At 38.6% G+C, this 22,052-nt stretch overlaps 1 protein-coding gene across 2 annotated transcripts in view; it reads left to right on the top strand.

Annotated features, from left to right (window-relative positions):
* Positions 1 to 272: 272 nt before the first annotated feature.
* Positions 273 to 22,052, top strand: part of RAD21L1 (RAD21 cohesin complex component like 1) — a gene marked incomplete at both ends in the record, with an annotated part of 31,999 nt that continues 10,219 nt past the window's right edge. The window contains 11 exons of one of the 2 annotated variants that reach the window (XM_080687011.1): positions 273 to 416; positions 1,790 to 1,919; positions 3,418 to 3,511; positions 5,636 to 5,742; positions 7,579 to 7,749; positions 8,660 to 8,755; positions 9,704 to 9,814; positions 12,456 to 12,682; positions 12,918 to 13,017; positions 14,142 to 14,266; positions 16,416 to 16,502. In XM_080687011.1, coding sequence (XP_080543137.1) covers positions 273 to 416; positions 1,790 to 1,919; positions 3,418 to 3,511; positions 5,636 to 5,742; positions 7,579 to 7,749; positions 8,660 to 8,755; positions 9,704 to 9,814; positions 12,456 to 12,682; positions 12,918 to 13,017; positions 14,142 to 14,266; positions 16,416 to 16,502 — 1,392 coding nt within the window. The remainder of the gene's footprint in view (positions 417 to 1,789; positions 1,920 to 3,417; positions 3,512 to 5,635; positions 5,743 to 7,578; positions 7,750 to 8,659; positions 8,756 to 9,703; positions 9,815 to 12,455; positions 12,683 to 12,917; positions 13,018 to 14,141; positions 14,267 to 16,415; positions 16,503 to 22,052) is intronic. The other variant, XM_080687012.1, reaches the window with a different exon arrangement.

Raw genomic sequence — 22,052 nt, forward strand, 5'->3', positions numbered from 1 at the left:
ATACGTTTAAACCAGGTGTGATTCAAAATCTAATAGAGCTCTGTCATTCGTTTATTATTTTGTATTTTAAATAAGGGTTTCTTCTTTACAAAAAATAATTTGAATTGAATAATACATTGAACTAGAAGATAATCTGAGCGTTATTTTATATGACGAATGAAAAGTGTTTTTGCTTGCTGTCAATTAGTACTAAAAAGTTTTTGTAATCAAATTTTAAATATCTTTTAATGTTCTCTCTTGTTCACTAAATACAACTAAGGAATACAGGCAGCATGTTCTACACACATGTGCTTATGAGTAAGCGAGGGCCATTGGCCAAAATCTGGCTTGCAGCTCACTGGGAGAAGAAACTCACAAAGGCCCATGTATCTGAATGTAATCTAGAGATAATCATTGAAAAAATTATTTCACCTAAGGTATGTTATTGTTTAAATATAGCATGTATTTGCCATGACTTACAGGGAGGAAATGAATTAAAATACATTATATCATGAAACATATTTCCAAGGATGTTTTATTTCTCAAATGGTCTTTTAGTTCCTGTAGCATTTATCATATTTATATATATATGAACTGTTTTATGTTTATTATAAATAGATTGGACTCTGCAGGTAACGGCCATGTCTTATACATATTTTGTAATCCTTTCTCATCCTCTATCAGATTACCCTGTACGTAGTAGTATCAAATAAGTATTACTTTTTTAAAAAATATATTTTATTGATTTTTTACAGAGAGGAAGGGAGAGGGATAGAGAGTTAGAAACATCGATGAGAGAGAAACATCGATCAGCTGCCTCCTGCACACCACCTCCTGGGCATGTGCCCGCAACCAAGGTACATGCCCTTGACTGGAATCGAACCTGGGACCCTTCAGTCCGCAGGCTGACGCTCTATCCACTGAGCCAAACCGGTCAGGGCAAGTATTACTTTTAAAAAATGAGTGAATAAATGAGAGTAGATAAAAAGGATTGAATATAAATGAAAATATATATGAAAACACTTCATAAACAATAAAGTATTATGTTCATTATAAAAACCATAACAAGCTATTAAAATTTCCACCAAAATAGTATTTTAATATTTTATAGGTTAAGTTTTCTGCTTGAGAGAAGGACAGATTATAATAAAAAACCAACCGTGTATAAAGCAGTAGATTAGGCTTTATGTTCATTAGTTTTTTAAATCTTCATAACAGTCCTATGCGATGCACTTCTTTTTGCTTCAGTGAAGTGTGGAATTTAAGAGTGTGGACTTTTAAGTTGGTCAAATTTAAATTTAATACCTGTTCCATCCCTTAATAGTTGTGTTACTTTGGGCATACTATTTAACATATCTGAGTCTCAGTTTTTTCTTCTGTAAATAGAGGTTGTTGTCTAAATTAAATTAATTAATGATTCAAAAGCTTTCAAGACAATGCCTGGCACAGAAGAAGTATATAATAAATTGTAGCTATTATTAATAAATTGAAGTTCAGGAGGGTTAAATAACTCAGCTTTAGCAGTTGAGCCAAGGCTTGAACCCAAGTTGGCCTGACTGCAGACTTTGTATTCTTCCCATAAAGCCTATAATAGCATACTTCACTTAATGCCACATTAGATTATCTTCATAGAAGAAAAAGAATGTTAACTGTTTTACTAGGTGAGGTAGAAGTTAAGCGACTCACTTTAAATAAGAACACAAAATGTCTGATTTTAAAGAGAAGAAATTCTTATGGTTTTATAATTGTCAAAGAACAGAGTTTGTGAATCTAATTTTTAATATTCTAATACTTTAAAAATTATTGAAAGGTGAAAATTGCACTTCGAACTTCAGGACATCTTCTTTTGGGAGTTGTTCGAATCTATAATAGGAAGGCAAAATATCTTTTGGCAGATTGCAGTGAAGCATTGCTTAAAATGAAGATGACATTTCGCCCAGGTATATGTCTTGGTTACCTTTGCATTTTTATTTTGGGTGGGCTCTTTTAATTGGTGGAACTCCATAAACCCAGGTTGAGTATAGTGAAAGTAATGTTTCTTTTGACCGAACTAAGTTTCCATGGTTAAGGACAAATTATATTCTTTCCTTCATTCTTCTCCTGTGTTTGTAAGAAAAGGTTATGCTTTCAAAAACGTGTAATGTTTCTGTGTGTTTATGTAAGAAATATACATAAAGCTACCACACTTATGCAACACACTCTGATATTCAGTTTTAAATGTGTTACTTTGTTTGCCATATCTGTTTTTGCCTTTTGAGATAAATTAGAAATAGTGTAATTGACAAAACCTAGATATCAATAATAGTCATTGTTTTCAGAATTCTCAAGACTCCTTAAATAGCATGCTATTAATAAAATATTTTTTAAATCTCTAGGTATCCCAAAGTGCTAGAGATTTACATATAATATAAATATAATGCCTTTAAATTTAATTTTAAGAAATCATTTTCCATCTTCTATTATTGTTATTTAGTTACAGGCTTTGCCTCTCACACTGGTCTGTAATCTCCTTGAAGGCAATATCTTTGTCATTTATTTTCTGAATTTCTAATAGTACTTTTCTCAGTGTCTTGTACATACTATTCCCTCCATTAATATTTGTTGAATCAGGATTGACAGGGTTTTTTCTTTATTTAAAATATTTATATAATCTCTATGTAGATTTAAAAATTATATTGAATATGGTTCATTTGTTCATTATTTCACAAATGTTCATTGCCCCCATACTTTATGTGAAACACTATACTAGGCTCTGGGATACAAGGACAAACAAGACAAATAGGTCCCTTATGGTTTGGTGAGGAAATCAGATAATGAAGCAGTTTTTTAAATTATTATAATAATTATAGATTGTGATTATGCTGTGAATGAATATAAAAAGATTACTACAACAGAAAATAACAGTACATCTTATTTTAGTTAGGTTAGTCAGGAAAAAAATTTCTGAGATAATAGAATTTAAGCTCAAACTTGAAAAATGAGAAATACCCAGTCATCTAAAAAGTCCCTGTGGGAATAGCATTCTGGGCAGAGGGAACTGTAAGAGCAAAGGTCTTGAGGTGAAAAAGTGCTTAACTTGTTCAGGGAACAAAAAGACCAGTATAGTGAGAGAGGGAAAGAGTGTCGTTAGATGATGCTGATAGGTTTGTAAGGCTGCAGAGGCCCTGATTAAAAATTGGGATTTTATTTAAATGCACTGGGAAAGTCACTAAATCATTTTAAGCAATGGAGTGATCTGATCTGATTTTGTATTTAAAATATCACTCTGGCTGCTTTGTAGAGAATGGACTGGAGAGAGGCAGGAGTGGGTACAGGAAACCAGTTACTAAGCAGTAGTCCAGTGAGAGAAGGTCTTATTTAAATAAAAAAGATTTCGTTGGGAGTTTCTATTTTGCACAGCATGGTTACTTATTGAATGTGGTTTTTCATTCTTTTCAGGACTAGTTGACCTTCCAAAGGAGAATTTTGAAGCATCTTACAGTGCTATCACACTGCCAGAAGAATTTCATGATTTTGAAATCCAGAATGTGAAGTAAATTATTTTATTTTCCTTCAATTTGACTTTCTTGATGTTTTATTGTTTTCATCTTCAGATATCATGAATGCAAATGGAATGTAGTTAACTGAAGTAAACATATAGACTAAGACTTAAATTTAGTGTGAAATTTTAAAGAACACCAAACAAATATCATTATATTTGCTAAATTTGCAATAGTGATAGTATATTCATCCATTCATTCAGTAAATATTTATTGAGTGCCTTCTATATGCCAGACACTGTTCTAGGCACTGAGAAGATAGCAATTAGTAAACAATAGCTCCTGGCAGCATGAATCTTACATTTGAGTTGGAGTAGACAGACAATAAACAAATAAACAAGTAAATATACATTATGACATGAGATGATCATCATTATGAAGAGAAATAGAAAATAAAATAAGTAATAGAATGGTCAGGCAAGACTTTTCTAATAAGGTCAGAACAGAAACCTGAAGGAGGTAAAGGAACAAATCATTCAATAATGTGAGGAAGAATATTTCAGGTAGAGCAAGTGGAAAGAAAGGTGCTAAGGCAGAGTACACTGGGCATTTTCAAGGAGGCAGGTGAGACTGGAGTGGAGTAAATGAGGGTCTGAGTGGTAAGAAATGAGGTCAGAGAGGTAGCCAGTAATGCAGATGTAGGGTGTTGTAGGCTACAATAAGGACTTTTATTTCACTTGGGGAGCACAAGAGGGTTTTGAATAGGAGAGTGACTGCACTTGACTGGATTTCAAGTGCTCTCTTTGGCCACTCACTATAAGGGGTAAAGGGAGTTAGCGAGAGCCTGTGAGAAGATTATTGCAGTAAGAAGTCCAGGTGAGAGATGACAGTGTATGTCATTAGTTCTCAGTCTTCATTTATATCAAGGCGGTAACAGTCAAATTATGAATATATTTTGAAGTCAGAGCCAACAGAATTTGCTGATTGGAAATGGCTTTAAGAGAAAGAGAGAAGTGAAGGATGACTATATGATTTTTGGCATGAGAATGGAGTTACCACTTAATAATATTAGGATAACTATGGAATGGCCGGTTTCAGAGGGACAGTGTGAAGGAAGTAAATTGGGTTTTGAACATAAGTTTTGAGGTGACTGTTATACATCCAAGGGAAGTAGGTAGGTAGTTGAATATCTGGGTCTGAGATTCAGGAAAGAGGTCTGGATGGGATGTATAAATTTGGGAGTTGTGAATATTTAGATGAACTTCAACCATGAGTCATAGGATCTCCCAAGGGAGTAAGTATAGAATTTAAAGGGAGAGAGGGAGTATGGGAGAGAATGAGATCAAGATCTACAGACTGAGCGTTGGGTCATTCCTAATAGTTAACAGTCTGGGAGATGAGGAAGAATAATAAAGGAGATGGAAAAGGAGCAGACAATGGGATAGAAAGAATATCAAGAGAGAGTGGTATCCCAGAGGCCAAAAGTAGAAAGTGTTTCATAAGAAGGGAAGTTAACATCTATTTCAAATGCTATTGGTTGGGGTAAGTAAATAGGACTGAAAGTTGACCATTGGACTTGGCAACCTGGAGGTCATAGGCATGTATAAGAAACTAGTGTTTATAAATAACTAGTGACCCAGTGCACGGAATTCGTGCATGGGAGGGGGGTGTCCCTCAGCCCGGCCTGCCCCCACTCACAATCTGGGACCACTGGCTCCTAACCACTCACCTGCCTGCCTGCCTGATTGCCCCTAACCACTCTGCCTGCCGGCCTGCTCACCCCCAACTGCCCCCCCCTGCCGGCCTGCTTACCCCCAACCGCCCTCCCCCCGCCAGCCTGCTCGCCCCAACTGGCCCCCCCTGCTGGCCTGCTTGCACCCAACTGCCCCCCCTTCCGGCCTGATCACCCCCAACTGCCCTCCCCTCCTGGCCTGATCGCTCTTAACGACCTCTGCCTCTGCCCTGCCACCATGGCTTTGTCCGGAAGGACGTCCGGAAGGTCTCCCAGTCTAATTAGCATATTACCCTTTTATTAGTATAGATACTATTGAGAAAATAAAAATCTTTATTTTTATAATAAAATCTGTTTTTTGTTTTAGGGATGTTTTTGTTGTTTTGCAATATACTACAAAACATGTTCTGTTCACATGTTTTCCTCAATTTTCTATTCTCTATAGTGCTATTGGTGTTTTAGAAAAATTTACTCAGAACCAAAGCAGACCAGAAGAAATCACACTTAGAGAAGATTATCACAATATTCTACTTTTCCAAGCTGGGAACTTTGGTGAGAATATTTGGGAAATCAAAATTACATCATAATCAATTATATAGAATGTCCCAAAAAATGTATATAGACACTTTGAATAATTATAAAGGCAATGTTTATTAAAATTAAGCTATCAGCTGTTAAAGTGTGTATGCATTTTGGGGGGACACCCTTTATTTGTGGTTTTGTATTGAAATCATGCCAATAGAAATAGCTACTTCTGTGCCAGTAGAAATATCCTTAAAATGAATCTTTTGATGTATAAATTTAACCCCTAATAATATTTTCCTTGCCTTTTTCTAGTATATGTGGGAAGAACATGTCTTTAATAGACTGACAAACCTGGGTTCAAATATGGGTTTTCTCTGTGGACTTGCTGTGTGATACTGGACAAATTACCTAACTTCTCTGAGCCTTACTGCCCTATCCCTTACTGCTTTACTCCCCTAAATTAGGATACTCTTAGCAATATCACAGGGTTATTTTCCTTATACCCTCCTTTAATCCTTTCCACCAATAAGTGATATTTCTATTCTTCAAAAACTAATTTAAATCTAATGTCCTTCAAGAAATGTTTAAAATTAATCCATCCTATTCTGATTACAATATAAAATTGAAGACAATGATTATTTCATTACTTGTTTTTGTGTAATCTCGGGTTCTTGTATGCTCAGTGCTAGGAATATAGTGTCTTTTCATAAATGTTATCTTATTGACCACGACTGATTTTTGGGGAGGTGGGTGCTATCAAGCTGTACTTGAAAAATGTGGACATATTTTTAGTTCTTTTTGAAAGTCAGTCTTTTTTCTTTTGAGCAAATCTTTAGTCCAGCACAATGAAGGTTGCCTTTTTAAACTCTTACTTTCTGGAAGATGTGTGCCTACAGAAGAATTTTCAATCTGCGTGGTACTTCATGATTTTATTTACTGACTAGCACTAACATGGGTTATTAGAGGGTCGATAGGAAAAACCAAACTGACCCTCTGGGATTTCAGACTCCTGGACATAGAGATTTAAACCCAGGGAAGGGAAAGAATACGTGCTCTCAGTCAATCTGGAAGAAGGCTAGTTTGAAGCAGGGTGTTATCTGGTGCTGTAAGTGTCTTAGGAGTTTTCTGTCATAAACTTCCACTTGGCAAAATATTTTACCAGTCAGAATTCTAACACTGATACTACCCTACCACCAGCTCTGCTGGGTTCAGATCCTGGCTTTGTCATTTATTAGAGTGTGACTGTGTACACATTACAAAACCTTTCTGTGGATGGGTTTCCTTTTTCGTACAATAAGGATTATAATAGTATCTTCCTTTGCATAATGTAATGCACATAATAAGCATTCAGTTAATATCAGCTAATTTTTGTCTTTTTACTGTTGTATCTCCAATTCCCCGCATAATGCCTAATACCCAGTCATTCAATAGGTACTTAATGAATGAATGTAGTAAGCCCATTCTTTTCATTCCTAAGAAGGCAAACATGTTTCTTATTTTCAAACCCCCATTATGGATAAACAACACAAGCAAGTATCCTTGAAATAATACTTGGTCAAGCAGGACATGACCTACCTAAAGTAGAAGAATTATTAAACTGTACCACAGCTAAAAGCTCTATCCTGATGTTTTGGCTTTCTTTTTTCTATTGTATTTGAAAAAGTGTCAGACTAGAAATCCAGTATCCACTAATTAACTGAGTGACTTTAGTTTAATAATTCAACAAAGTGTTTTAGCTTTCATTTTTCCTTACCTGTAAAATGAGGGGAAGGGGCTATAGAAGATGATATATGAATTTCCTTCTAACCCGAAAATTCTGTGTTTTTCTGATTAACTCAGTATTCATGATATGTATGTATTTAGGGGCGGAAGCAGAAATCCTCAGAAGCCATAGCTTCTTTGATGACAACATCTTGCTGAATTCCAATGGTCCTTTACTTGAACATAGTTCTGGAAGCCTCAATGCAGAAAAATCTCTGCTCTATGACAGTGGAGATGGATTTGGTGATGAAGGGGCTGCAGGAGAAATGATTGGTATGCTGTCTGGTTCTATAGAAATTGGATATTTATTTATATGAAATTACTAATGTATTAGTAGATTTATTAGATCAAACTAAAATTTTAGGTATGCTTAATATAAATCCACACATTTTTTACACAAGTTTTCAAAATTTGTAATATATTTAAACATTTAGGCTCGGTCTAAGTAAATAGCCATCTGTTTATATTTTCTATATAAGTTGTAAAATACTGCTTGTTTTAATTTTTTTAATTTTCTAATTTTTAGGAGGGAAAGAATGAGATTAGTATAGTCCTCACAAAATATACTAGGTCATATACCAAAAAACATTGTTTTCTTTAACAGAAATTGTGGGAGGGCTATTCTAAGGGATCTGTCCAGCATTTTATGTCATTTTTTTATTTTTATGTTATATGAAAGTAAAATAGAGTAGACAAAAACTGGGAAATCCAAATGCACATATTTTAAAGATATTAACTGTTATACATCAAATGTGTTTTTTTTTAATTCTCTGGCCTACATTAAAAGGCTGGTTATGGCAAATTTCTGGAATTTTGAAAATATGAAAAAATAGTGGCTCTACCTTAGATCTCTAACAAAGGAGTTTGAACACTTTTATTTCTGGATCTGAAACTAAACATGGCTTTGTAACAAGGCTACTATCTTAGTATTAGTATAGTATTTCCTGAAATCAAACACCTAAAAATATTTTTTAAATAAAGGAAATAAATTAAGTATATAAAATTCTATGTCATCCTGCATGAAATGTGATAATCTATGTATCCAATCAAATTTAATTAAGTAGGATTAATTTATTCTTGTATCCTTTAACAATGCTTTGCATATAATAATGCCAATCAACGTTTAGTGAACAAATGATAGATTCAACTCTGTATGATAACAGTATTTATTGTGTTTTTCAAGACAACCTACTACAAGATGATGAAAATATCCTGTTAGAAGACATGCATTTGAACAAAGAAGTTTCCATGCCTCCTGAGCCTCCCGATACTATAGTGGGTATGTTGAAATTTTCTTTGTGTAGAAAGTGAACAGTGGCTAATATTCAAATTAAGCTTCCGAATTTCTGGGTTTAAGTAGCAGTATAGTATATTGGAAGATAATAAAAAATGTCCTGCAAACTCTTAGTATGAGAGTCAAAACAATGCAGAATAAGATACTAGGTTCTGAGAAAGGTACAATAGTAGTTATTTAACAAGGTATGAGAGAACATTTTAATACTTTCCCAAAATACTGTGCTTTTGAATAATTAAAACAACATATGTTACATGGTAAAAACATCATTAATGTTTGACATTAATATGGTTATTAATTATATTAATGCCATATTAATATGGTTTGACAACCTATATACAATTTGAGAGAAATTACAAATGGGAGGATAGTTCCTACTTGAAATTTATGTGAAGGCACCTCAAATAATTTGAGGTCTTTTACTCTGTTTATTTTTGAGCATTAAAAGTATTATTGGCTTCACTTTCATGTGATATTTGTTTTCTAACACAATAGTAGAAATTTAAAATGTTACAAGAGATAGACAATTAAAATTTAGTTATGTTTTCATGGGTCAACTAATAATTAAATGATTTAATAGATTATAAAAATTTTAGCAGACATATAATCACATTTAATTCAGTTATTTGTTATGGTTAGTACCACTGTTTTCACTTTCACTGAGGCTATAGTCACAGTCACATCTAAGTCCAGTCTTAGATGTCACATGTGCAAAAGAGGGTGATGATACTTGACTCACCTAGACACTGTGGGTCCCAGACCGTATAATAGCTGAGCTGCTTCAACTCTATTAAATACATGATTCTAGTAAGAATTCAGATGTGGCTCCAGATGGCAATATAAATATTCAATTAGTTTATCTTTTCACTTTGATTTTCAAATAGTCCTCTAGCTATTATCTTTTATAATTCATTTTATGGTGATGTTGATTAGTAGAACCGGATAATCCAGAGTGTATACATCTACTGGAAAATGAAAAAATGTATGAAACCACATTATCAAATGAAGAGGAAGGATTTACCCTTGATCCAATTGATACTTCAGGTCAGTCATTCATGTTTTTATTTTTGACACCTACTATCTTATTCACTGTTAAATATTTGAATAATATATGAAATATTTTAGGAGGTTGTCAATCTAGTAATAACATTTGTAATACAAAGGGAAGAGTGTGAAGGAACTTTGAGATGACACTTTCATTATATTCTGTTCTGGTCAAACAATATTTCCAGTTTGGGAAACTGGAAAATTTTAAACTGAGTTCAATTTCAGTAGTTATTGAGCCATTACTCTGTATTGGGCACAAATGAAGAAGACATAGTTCTTGCTACTAAGGAAATTAAAATTATATACACTGAGTGGCCAGATTATTATGATCTCTGAACGCATAATAATCTGGCCACTCAGTGTATATCCTATGTAATAAAAGGCTAATATGCAAATTGTCCCCTCGACCAGGAGTTCGACCAGCAGGCAAGCTGGCCAACCGCCCATGTCCCCTCCCCCTGGCCAGGCTGGCCGGACCCCACCCATGCACGAATTCATGCACCGGGCCTCTAATATATATATAAATATATACTGAGTGGCCAGATTATTATGCGTTCAGAGGTCATAATAATCTAGCCACTCAGTGTATATACACATTTAATTTATATATATATATATATATATATATATATATATATATATCTCCATAGATTTTAATATATATATATATATACATATATATATATATATATATATATATGTATATATATATATATATACACTAGAGGCCCAGTGCATGAAATTTGTGCACGGCGGGGTGTCCCTTAGCCCAGCCTGCACCCTCTCCAATCTGGGACCCCATGAGGGATGTCCGACTGCCCATTTAGGCCTGATCCCAGTAGGGCAGTCAGACATCCCTCTCACAATCCAGAACTGCTGGCTCCCAACTGCTCGCCTGCCTGCCTTCCTGATTGCCCCTAACCGCTTCTGCCTGCCAGCCTGATCACCCCCTAACCACTCCCCTGCCAGCCTGATTGATGCCTAACTGCTCCCCTGCCAGCCTGATTGCCTCTAACTGCCCCCCCCCCTGCAGGCCTGGTCTCCCCCAACTGCCCTCCCCTGCAGGCCTGGGTCCCCCCCAACTGCCCTTCCCTGCAGGCCTGGTCTCCCCCAACTTCCCTCCTCTGCAGGCCTAGTCCCTCCCAACAGCCCTCCCTGCAGGCTTGATCGCCCCCAACTGCCCTCCCTTGCAGGCCTGGTCCCTCCCAACTGCCCTCCCCTGCTGGCCATCTTGTGGCAGCCATCTTGTGTCCACATGGGGGCAGCCATCTTTGACCACATGGGGGCAGCCATCTTGTGTATTGGAGTGACAGTCAATTTGCATATTACTCTTTTATTAGATAGGTTTTAACACATAGACACAGACAAAAGTATGGTGATAGCCCAAGGGAAGTGGGATGGGGGAGGTGGAAGAGGGCAAAGGGGTGATAAATGAGGATGGAAAGATACTTCACTTGGGCAATAGATGCATGATGATGTATACATATGATATTTTGTTGAGTTGTATACTTGAAACCTGTATTGTTAACTAATGCCACCCCAATAAACTCAATAAAAAAGGAAGCTTACAATCCCATCAGGAAATAAATAAACACATAAATGACTATCAAATAAGGCATAATAAAAGAATCAAAAGAAAGGTACTATCTTTTCTACGATAATGTTTAACCTCAAGCATATTTTTAGGAATAACAATAAATATAAATCTAATATATAACTAAACCTTTTAAGAAGGCACTAGTTTTAAGTAGTATATTTGATATGGATTTCAGTTTATAAACTCCGACATGCCAGGAGTAAAGCATTTAAATTTTTCTTTACTAAATTCAATTCTGAGCCTCTATCCCATAGGGCTGGCAAGAATTCCAGACCTCCCTTATCTGCCCGAAGCCATGTGGTATCAAATTTTGGGGGAAATATGTGACAAGTGGTAGGGAACCTCTGGTTATCAACCACACCAGTCTGTGGTGCCCACTGTCCCAGCCTGCATAGCTTCTGGAGTCTTCACACATCCTGCTCCTCTAGGATCTTATTCCAGGATTTTACTGAGGCACATCAGCCATCTGGTTTCTGTTCTTTCCGGCTCCATCTGATCCCAAATCTTCACATTCTTGGAAATCTAACCCTCCCTCCCCTTTTACATCTTTACTAAGGAAAAACGTGACTTTTGCTTTCTACCTAGTAAAATTTCCTATGGGAACGAAAGCCCATGGGCTACCCACTTAGACTTTGTGTATGAATTTCACTGGGGGAGGGAAAAATATGCTGGACAAATACAAGTCAATGTTTCAAACGTTATTCTGTTGTGTATATATTTTAAGGAACCTCAGAATTGATTGACTTCCTCATCAATATACCCTCTACTCTACATTTTCTCAGTTGTCCACTAAGTAGGTCAACAGAATCTCTCCTCAGAGCCTTTGAGAAACACCTCAAAGTGTGTGAACTCTTGGCTGCTTAGACACTCTAGTTGTGCAAAAACTTTGTAAAGCATAATTTTCAGTAGAGAGAAGGGGATTTTCTTCTCTATGCATCTCTGTAGGTTGTATTGTGGTAGACATTTCTTAGATATGCGGTGCCAAGAATATTTTACAAAGCTATACAATCAATCACATTTGTGCCTATTTCTTATATTTAGATATTGCTTGGAAAAGGAAAAACAAAAAGAGGAAATTGCTCATAGATCCAGTCAAGGAGATCAGTAGCAAAACTATGCATAAACAGCTTACTTTCTTTGCTGACACTCTCATGGTTTTGGAACTTGCACCTCCTACCCAAAGACTGATGATGTGGAAAACAAGGGGAGGAGTGGATACACTTCTGTCATCTGCTACCCAGGATTTGATTCATACTGAACTGAAAATGGTAATAGTTTTCCATCCTTTTACATGGGGGCAATGTTTAGTTTTAAATAAATAAACACATATTTACACTCATATAGTCAAGAACTTAAACTTATAAAAAATACCTCCTTATTTTTAATTAATTTGATGGATGTGTGTGCATGAATTATAATTTTGACTTTTTAGCATATTTGCTTGTATTTATTGAATTGCTTTCCTTGTACAAAATCTAGAAACAAAAATGTGTATTTTTACAGTTGTTTACAAAATGCTTTCTGTCTTCTGGCTTTCAACTTGGAAGAAAATTGAGACAAAAGGAATCAATAAGGGAAGAAATGGGGGGCAGAAACATAGTAGGTAAGACATCCTAATTCTGTTGATGTTGAGGGGAACATTGAAGAAACAAAAATTTCCTTTTACATTTCAAAATGAGGATGGGATCCATCTTTTTATTCCAAACTATAAATGCTATCTCTAGAAAAATATTTGAATTTAAAAGAAATTGTTATGTAAGCATTGTATTTTTCAGCTTTGTGGATTAATTTTTGTCCACAAAGCTATATAAAAAGATGAAGTTTATATGCAGTGTGTACTACTCTTAATCTCACACTTTCCTACCTCCTCCACCCCAAAGGCAGTATTCACAAACCTCCAATAAAGAAAATTTTCATATCTAGTAAGATAATGTTTCACTTTAAAACAACATGAAAAAAGTCACCTAGTAATAAGAATAGCATTTAAACAATATAGTTAACCTGAGACAGATATTTCCATACACCCAGAGGTTACATGGAGTATTAATAATTGCTGATTATTATTGTGACTATTATAAAGGAACTAGAGGCCCGGTGCATGAAATTCATGCATGGGTAGGGTCTCTAGGTCTGGCTGGTGATCAGGGCTGATCTATGGGGCGACTGGCAGGGTGATTGGGGCCCCCGCTCGCACCTGCCTTGGCCTGGCACTGCCCGCTGCCGTCAGGACTTGCAGGCTGGGGGCAGCTCCTGCATTGAGCGCCTGCCCCCTGGTGGTCAGTACGTGTCATAGTGACCAGTCTTTCTGCTGGTCTTTCCGCCATTTGGTCTATTTGCATATTAGGGTTTTATATAGATAGATAATAAAACCAACTTATGTGGTGAGTGAGCCTCTGCTTTCTGATCACTTTTCCTGAAATCATTACAATAAGCCAGTTGGAGAAAGATAAATATCACATGATCTCACTCATATGTGGGATATAATGATCAACATAATTTGATGAACAAGAATAGATCGATCTAGAGACAAATGGTGCAGGATGGGGAGTGGAGGTGAAAAAGAGGCAGATGTGAGGAAAGGGAAGATAAATATGTGACATAGAGAGTTTGTACACACTTTGTTTAAATGGATTACAGTGTCAGAAGTTTTCTTTTATAACAATCATATTCGAATTTAAGTTGGAAAGATATTTTGGTGAAATCTTTTTTACTTCCTTAATAATTCAGAGACCTCCATGATGAAAGGTTCAAATTCCCAGCAAGTGTTAACTCAACCCAAAACTTGGAAGGATGTGACTGAGGAATCTAATTATAGCTTTCATGAGGATACTAATAAAAATATTAGCTCTGAGGTAAGAGAATCTAGTTATATGCTGGGAATACTACTAGGCCCCAGTTTGTCATGGAATCTTTTAGGACTCTAGACAATACACCTGTGTTTTGATTTTTATCTAAATTCACCCTTCTCACCTTTAAGAATAGTATGTTTTGGACCCACCAGTTACCTTAGCTTTGCATCTGAAAGACTATGTAGGGATTTCATGACCAAAATAAAATTTTAAACATTTTTTTTATTTGAAGACATAACTTTTACTTGAAAAACATAGTTATTTGAAAACATAGTTGGAAACAATGTACTATAAAATATTTCCTCAATTGTCACTTTACTGGCTGTACAAATGTAAATATTATTGCCATACCAAATAAAAATAAACCAGTGCTTTTCTACTCTGTCCCATCATCACTGTACTCTGATAACCACTCTGGGAATTCAGAGTCAGCCCACATTGAAACTGAATGCCTTGGAAGGAAAGACAATTTCATAATGCATTAAAAGAGAATGTGTTTTACTAAATATTCGATAACATACTGGATATTGAGATACTGGGATACTACTCTCTTCTTTATTTGGGCTCAGGCATTTCTTAGAGCACAGCTACTGAAAATTGGGATTAAGCAAGCTTGTTTAGTTTATGATTTTTTTTTAAATATATTTTATTTATTTTTTACAGAGAGGAAGGGAGAGAGATAGAGAGTCAGAAACATCGATGAGAGAGAAACATCGATCAGCTGCCTCCTGCACACCCCCTACTGGGGATGTGCCCGCAACCAAGGTACATGCCCTTGACCGGAATCAAACCCGGAACCCCTCAGTCCGCAGGCCGACGCTCTATCCACCGAGCCAAACCGGTTTCAGCAGTTTATGATTTTTTAACAAAATTGATTTCACCCTAGCTGATTTGGCTCAGTGGATAGAGCGTCGACCTGTGAACTGAAGGGTTCCGGGTTCAATTCCGGTCAAGGGCACAGTAGGGGGCATGCAGGAGGCAGCCAATCAATGATTCTCTCTCATCATTGATGTTTCTATCTCTTCCCCTCTCCCTTCCTCTCTGAAATCAATAAAAAAAATTTTTTTAATTGATTTTCCCAAGTGCTTGGAGTGAAGGAAAAAGATTGATGCAATGGTTCTTTTGAACCTTTAGTCCTTTATCCTATGCTCATGCTTTAACCTTCAGTTTCATTCTTATTCTGCTTCCAAAAATGGTAAACAGATGTGAGATATAGTCAGGAATGAGAAAACAATCAGTATGAAGGGACAGGAAAATATTGATCCTAATTAATCATTTTCAACTCTTCATAAAACAGAATTTTTATGTAGAGTAACTGAAGAATTGAGAGTATCTAAAATGTAGAATATTCATAAAAATTAAGAGAGAAACACGTTTCCACAAAAATGTATATTAAAGAATAAAATGCAACTCCTTATATTCATTAAAAATTTTTTAAAACTGAAGTGAAACAATTAAGTAAGAAACTGTTGTAGGAAGCTCCTAACTTAGTCAAGATAATGGATGACAGACACCTGGGGTATGAAGCTTGGCGACAGGTTGAAGATGAAAAAGGCTGACAGCTTCTATAGCAATGAAAAAGGGAGAGGATGGGAAATGAAGAATTTCTGGCTTTCTTTTTTTCCTTCTTCCTTTATGTCTCTGCTCCCCTTCTGGATATAGTTTTTCTCCCTTTTGCCAGTGACAGCTCCAGCAGTGGTGGTAAGAATCCTGTCATGGCCCTAGGTGGGGATAGTAATATCCCTTTCCTCATTCTCACTCTCTCTACTTGCAGATCTCCTCATTCTGCCACCTGGTACTGGCATGAGAATAGAGGTAGGGGACTGGGGCTAGATAAAATGCTTCAAAGGAAAGTGACCTCAGCCACACAGCAGCAGAGACTTTTGATATGAGATCTGCAGTGGCAAGAGAAATGGGAGTGACAAGGATAGGAAGGAGTGGCAAGGGGGAAGGGGCATGCAAGTTCTTCGTTTGTAGGAGGCATATGGAATCAGGAATATTTAAGTTGGAGGCAGCCTACCTGGGATATAGTATTTTAATTAGTTTTATAAATGAGCATTCATGTGATTAAAACATTTAACAGAATGAGATTGTTCCTGTGATGACGACTACTATTGTGATAACTTACCTATTTTTTTCTAATTTGCTTTAGCAGGATATTGTTTCTTTGGCTGCTGAGGAATCCTCTTTAATGAATGTTACCTTGACACAAGGAATTGAAAATTGTTCAGTTGAATCGGTAAATATATGTATAGTCTTGGAAATGTCCTTAAAAACTTTGTTCCTAAATGTTTAACACCTTATTTACCTAAAAATTGGTTTTTAGAGTTATAATGTTACTTTCTAAAATTAAAATTTATATTAGTTATCTCAACAAATGTGTGTGTGAGCGGTTTGATAATACAATTTCAGAATTGCTTTGGCTTCTTTATTTTGAAACTTCAAATAATTTTAAAGGAAGCTGTGAGAATTTATGCTTATCAAAAGTAGTAACAGATTAAAAAGGTTGACAATCACTGTTTTAAGTTATTCTTATAAAATCTCTAGAGAAAGAGTTATAGTAGGGGTGTGGCCTAGGGCAGTGGTCGGCAAACACATTAGTCAACAGAGTGGCAAACCACGGCTTGCAAGCCGCATGTGGCTCGCGAGCCGCAGTTTGCCGACCACTGGCCTAGGGCATTGGAAATTTTACTTTAGGGGACTTCTGGTCAAGATGGTGGTGTAGGTAAATGCAGTACTCTCATCCTGCCACAACCACAAAATTACAACTAAACTATAGAACAACCATCATTCAGAACTGACTGAAATCTGGCTGAATGGAAGTCCTACAACTAGGGAATTAAAGAAGAAGCCACACTGAGACTGGTAGGAGGGATGGAGATGCAGAAGCAGCTGATCCCACATCCATGTCTGGCAGATAAAAATCAGGAGGGATATCTCGGCTGAGAAGCAAGAGGTCCCAGCTCCAACCAGGGCCCCCAACCCAGGGTTCCAGTTCCAGGAAGGGAAGCCCCATTAAGTTCCGGCTGTAAAAACCAGCAGGGATTGCCTCAAGTGAGCGTAGGCCTGCACAGTGAAGGGTCTTGGGTTTGATTCCCAGTCAAGGGCACATACCTGGATTGTAAGTTTGATCCCCTGGTGCATGCAGGAGGCAGCCAATCAATGTGTCTCACATCTATGTGTTTCTCTCTCTCTCTCTCTCTCCCCCCCCCCCTCCTGTCTCTGTCTCACCCTTCTTCCTTTCTTCCCTCCCTCCCTCCCTTCAACTCTCTCTAAAAATCAATGGAAAAAATATCCTCAGGTGAGGATTAACAAACAATAACAACAACAAATACAGTAGGGATTGAAGCTGAGGGAAAGGGAGGGCTACTAGAGTACCAGGCAGTTCCTCTTAAAGGGCCCACACACTGACTTACTCAGACTCTCTCTGAACTCCAGCGCTGGGATAGCACCAGGGACATGTGGAGAGGAACTGAATTGTCTGTCATCAGGGCAAGAGCTGGACCGATAAAGAAATCCCAGATAAGAAAAAGCTAAAGGAGTTCATCACCACCAAACCAGTATTGTATGAAATGTTAAAGGGTCTTCTTTAAAAAGAAGAAGAAAATTAAAAATATGAGCAATAAAGTGGCAATAAATACATATCTATCAACAAATGAATGTAAAAGACAAAATAAATGAACAAGCAGAATGGAAACAGACTCATAGATACAGAGAATATTTTGATGGTTGATAGAAGGGAGAGGATTACGTGAAAAAGGTGAAGAGATTAAGAAGTACAGCCCTAACCGGTTTGGCTCAGTGGATAGAGCGTTGGCCTGCGGACTGAAGGGTCCCAGGTTCGATTCCGGTCAAGGGCATGTACCTTGGTTGCGGGCTCCATCCCCAGTGGGGGGTGTGCAGGAGGCAGCTGATCAATGTTTCTCTCTCATCGATGTTTCTAACTCTCTCTCCCTCTCCCTTCCTCTCTGTGAAAAATCAATAAAATATATATATTAAAAAAAAGAAGTACAAATTGGTTATTACAGAATAGTCATGGGGATGTAAAGCACAGCATAGGGAATATAGTCAATAATATTCTAATAACTAAGTATGGTGTCAGATGGATACAAGATTTATCTGGTTGATCACTTAGTAAGTTATGTAATGTCTAATCAGTGGGGTGTACACTTGAAACTAATATAATAATGTATGTCAACTGTAATTGAAAATATTTTAAGTGATTAAAAAAGGAAATCTGGGGAGAAACCAAGATGGCGGCATAGGTAAGCACCTAAACTGCTGCCCCGCACAACAATTCCAAAACTACAACAAAAAGAGAACGGACACCATCCAGAACCACAGGAAAGCTGGCTGAGTGGAAATTCTACAACTAGAAGGAAAGAGGAAAGCTCATGGAGGAGCGGCAAAGAGCTGAGGTACGGAGACACGCACGCAGAGAGGAAGGGTGGTGGAGTGCCTGGCTGGCTTTCTCTGGCGGAAAGGGGAAGGAAGCCCCCGACTGAACTGAACCCCAGTTCCGACTGCACTGAACCTCAGTTCTGGCCGAAACCCTGTGGACCCAGGCTCATACAGGGGGAGTTTGGACTGTCAGGTAGAGAGAAAGGCACATGGAGACTCGGAGACTCAGGGGAGCCGCGGCAGCAGGGGTCTGGAGGCGCGAGTGCACACAAAGACTGACTGCAGAGGTTACCACAGGCTTTCCCTAGCGGAATTGAGTCAGAAGCTCCTGACTGCACTGAATCCCAGTTCCGACTGCACTGAACTGCAGTTCCAGGCGAGCCCCTGGGGACCCACGCTCTAACGGGGGAAATCTGGACTGTAAGGCAGAAACTCGGGAACCGCGGAAGGCAGAGGTCTGGAGACTCGCGCAAGGGCAGGGCTGATGGGAAGCCAAGACTGTCTGCTCCGCCCTGAGACTCCACCCTTTCCAAGCTGAGCACAGAGGCTTTTGCAATCTGGCAAGGCTAATCCTATAAGGCTGTCTCCAGCACCGAAAATCTCCCAGTGTAGACACAGCTGATCCTCACAGCCAACTGGCCTGCAGGTCAATTCCTCCCAGTGATACCAACAGCAATCAAGACTTAAGTACAACAAGGCTGTACACACAGTCCACAAAGGGGTGCACCAAGAGTGTCCACCTCAGGTTAACTGGGGAGGCCGACCCACTGGGCCATATAGGAAACCTAGCACACAAAGCCACCCTACCAACTCAGGGAAGCAGTGAAAAATGGGGAGACAAAGAAACAGATCACAAACTAAAGAAATGGAGGAAAACAAACGACTGGATATAGAATTCAAAACCACAGTTATAAGGCTTTTCAAGAATATCCTAGAAAAGGCCGATAAATATAATGAGACCCTTGAAGATATGAAAAAGGACCAACTAGAAATTAAACATACACTGACTGAAATAAAAAATATTATACAGAGACCCAACAGCAGACTAGAGGAATGCAAGAATCAAGTCAAAGATTTGAAATACAAAGAAGCAAAAAACACTCAACCGGAAAAGCAAAAAAAAGAAAAAAGAATCCAAAAAGTTGAAGATAGTGTAAGAAGACTCTGGGACAACTTCAAGCATACCAACATCAGAATTATGGGGGTGCCAGAAGAAGAGAGAGAGCAAGATACTGAAAACCTATTGGAAGAAATAATGACTGAAAACTTCCCCCACCTGGTGAAAGAAATAGACTTACAAGTCCAAGAAGTGCACAGAACCCCAAACAAAAGGAATCCAAAGAGGACCACACCAAGACACATCATAATTAAAATGCCAAGAGCAAAAGACAAAGAGAGAATATTAAAAGCAGCAAGAGAAAAACAGTTAATTACCTACAAGGGAGCACCCATACGATTGTCAGCTGATTTCTCAACAGAAACTATGCAGTCCAGACGGGAGTGGCAAGAAATATTCAAAGTGATGACTAGCAAGAACCTACAACCAAGACTACTCTACCCAGCAAAGCTATTATTCAGAATGGAAGGTCAGATAAAGAGCTTCACAGATAACAAAAAGCTAAAGGAGTTCATCACCACCAAACCAGTATTATATGAAATGCTGAAAGGTATTCTTTAAGAAGAGGAAGAAAAAAAAGTAAAGAGAAAAATTATGAACAACAAATACATATCTATCAACAAGTGAACCTAAAAATCAAGTGAATTAAAAATCTGAGGAACAGAATAAACTGGTGAATATAATAGAATCAGGGGCATAGAAAGGGAGTGGACTGATAATTCTCAGGGGGAAAGGAGTATGGGGGGTGCAGGAAGAGACTGGACAAAAATCGTACACCTATGGATGAGGACAGTGCGGGGGAGGTAAGGGCAAAGGGTGGGGTGGGAACCGGGTGGAGGGGAGCTATGGGGTGAAAGAGGAGAAACAATTGTAATAATCTGAACAATAAAGATTTATTAAATTTTTAAAAAAAGGAAATCCATATATATAAAAAGCCAGGGGCCGTCACGACTGAAACAACTGGACGGACTACTGAATAGGCTGTGTGGGGTGAGCAGGCCAGCAGGGGGGTTAGTGAGGGACAACCAAATGAATGAACAGCAGGCTGCGTGGGATGACCAGGCCGGTAAGGGGGCCGTTAGAGGCAACCAGGCTGGCAGGGGAAGCAGTAAGGGGTGACCAGGCTGGCAGGGGTGGCAGTAAGGGGTGACCAGGCTGGCGGGGGGGCAGTTAGGGGCAACCAGGCCGGCAGGGGGGGGCAGTTTGGGGCAACCAGGCCAGCGGGGGGGAGGGGGCAGTGAGGGGCGACCAGGCCAGCAGGGGGGACAGTTGGGGGCAACCAGGCCAGCAGGGGGGCAGTTAGGGGTGACCAGGCCGGCGGGGGGGGGGCAGTTAGGGGTGACCAGGATGGCGGGGGGGCAGTTTGGAGTGATCTGGCTGGCAGTGGGGGGCAATTAGGGGCGACCAGGCCAGCAGGCAGAGGTGGTTAGGGGTGATCAGGTAGGCAGGCAGGTGAGCGGTTAGGAGCCAGCAGTCCAGGATTGTGAAAGGGATGTCCGACTGCTGGTTTAGGCCCGGTCCTTGGGATCGGGCCTAAACCAGCAGTCAGACATCCCCCAAGGGGTCCCGGATTGGAGAGGGTGCAGGCTAGGCTGAGAGGACCTTCCCCCCACACACACCCTGTGCACGAATTTTATGCACTGGGCCTCTAGTTTTACTATATTTATCAAAAAATGTATGGGAATCTTTTCCCCAAAAGATTATATGGCTCAAAGCCTATATCTATATAAGACTTGTAAAGATCAGAGAAAGAAGATAGCCTGCTCAAAGGGCCACAGGTCAATAGCAAAACTATCTATATATATAAAAGCCTAAGTGACGGGCCGACCGGCCAGTAGCTATGACACGCAATGACCACCAGGGGGCAGATGCTCCAACTGGTAGCTATGATGCACACTGACCACCAGGGGGTAGACACTCAACACAGGAGCTGCAGCTCTCAGGTGACGCACAGGGAACCAGAGAGGAGGGAGCCCAATTCTGGGGTGTGTCACCCAAGAACCACCCTCTCACAATCCAGGACCCCTCAGGGGATGTTGGAGAGCTGGTTTCAGCCCGATCCTGCAGCCAGGCTGAGGGACCCCACCAGTGCACAAATCCGTGCACCAGGCCTCTAGTTATAAATAATGCTGCAGTGAACATCCCAGGCTATATAGATCTGTCTGCACCTCTACAGTTACTTCATGATATGAAATTATTAGAGCAAAGAGTATGGTCATTTTTAGAACTCTTGATATATATTGACAAATTGTTTTTTTAAAAGAATTTTAT

The sequence above is a fragment of the Plecotus auritus genome (genome assembly GCF_963455305.1).
Source record: "Plecotus auritus genome assembly, chromosome: 8".
Classification (NCBI taxonomy): domain Eukaryota; kingdom Metazoa; phylum Chordata; class Mammalia; order Chiroptera; family Vespertilionidae; genus Plecotus; species Plecotus auritus.